At 31.9% G+C, this 968-nt stretch overlaps 1 protein-coding gene across 1 annotated transcript in view; it reads left to right on the forward strand.

The window, feature by feature from the left end:
• The first annotated feature begins 324 nt into the window (after positions 1-324).
• The window catches only part of LOC108771113 (uncharacterized), a 5992-nt gene continuing 5348 nt past the window's right edge, over positions 325-968 (forward strand). The window contains exon 1 of the mRNA XM_018523018.1: positions 325-599. Coding sequence (XP_018378520.1) covers positions 527-599 — 73 coding nt within the window. The 5' untranslated portion in view covers positions 325-526. The remainder of the gene's footprint in view (positions 600-968) is intronic.

Here is a 968-nt window from a genome sequence, read left to right on the forward strand (position 1 = left end):
AGCAATTGGCTGCGTTCGGCAGAGAAAGCAGCTTTGCAATTGTTGTAAAATTCTTGAATATGATTGGTCTTGCCCTTAGTTTTTCATTGGATCTAAATGTATAAACTTAAATATATAAATCTATTGTATATATTTATATATATGTATATATATGTAAAATATGTAATTTATATTAAAATTTTCAACATTTTTGAAAAAATTTTACATAGGTGACTAATGATCTCCTATTTACTAGTGACCGGTACGTTACTGAAGCTACATTGGGCGCGCATGCGTCAGAAAGCCGGCCAGTCTAACAACACTGTAGTCACTAATCACTATGATGGCATTAGTGGAGTGGGAGTCTCCCATGTGCATGTGTTCCGGTCATATGTCTCCAGCTTGTCTGCCTAGAGGTACCCTAATGTAAACTTTTGTTGGAAGAAAAAGTTTTTGGAGCTAATGTTATAAAGAAAAGTGAGGTTTTGTTATTTTAATTGTATTCGATTACTGCTGCAACACTAGATTGATAGTTAAATCAGAAAGCATGTCCATGCTTGCGGAGCGTCGGCAAAAGCAAAAGTGGACCCTCAATCCACGGGGGAAGTGGTGGACCGAAGGTGAATATATATGCCCATGTGTATATATATACGCGAAATTTGTTATAAAAAAAGTCTTATTTGTAGAAAATAAACATTAATTAGCAATTTTATACAATGAATACATTTTGTTCTAATATAAACAAACGAGCTTAGCATGTGTTCCTGATTTTAGAAGCTAAATTTCTCGTCTGTACGAATACTTTTTGAGCATTCAAACAATACAATTTTTAATTTTCGCTTATTTTTTGGATGATATATTTTGTATAATTAATACATATCATTTTGATATATATAATTTTAAGAAACATACAATCTATTTTGTTCTTTATGAATAAATTGTTAATTGTCCAACAAGAAATGATCGTTAATTAAACGTCGAATCGACGA

Source organism: Trachymyrmex cornetzi, unplaced genomic scaffold (genome assembly GCF_001594075.2).
Source record: "Trachymyrmex cornetzi isolate Tcor2-1 unplaced genomic scaffold, Tcor1.1 scaffold1391, whole genome shotgun sequence".
Lineage (NCBI taxonomy): Eukaryota > Metazoa > Arthropoda > Insecta > Hymenoptera > Formicidae > Trachymyrmex > Trachymyrmex cornetzi.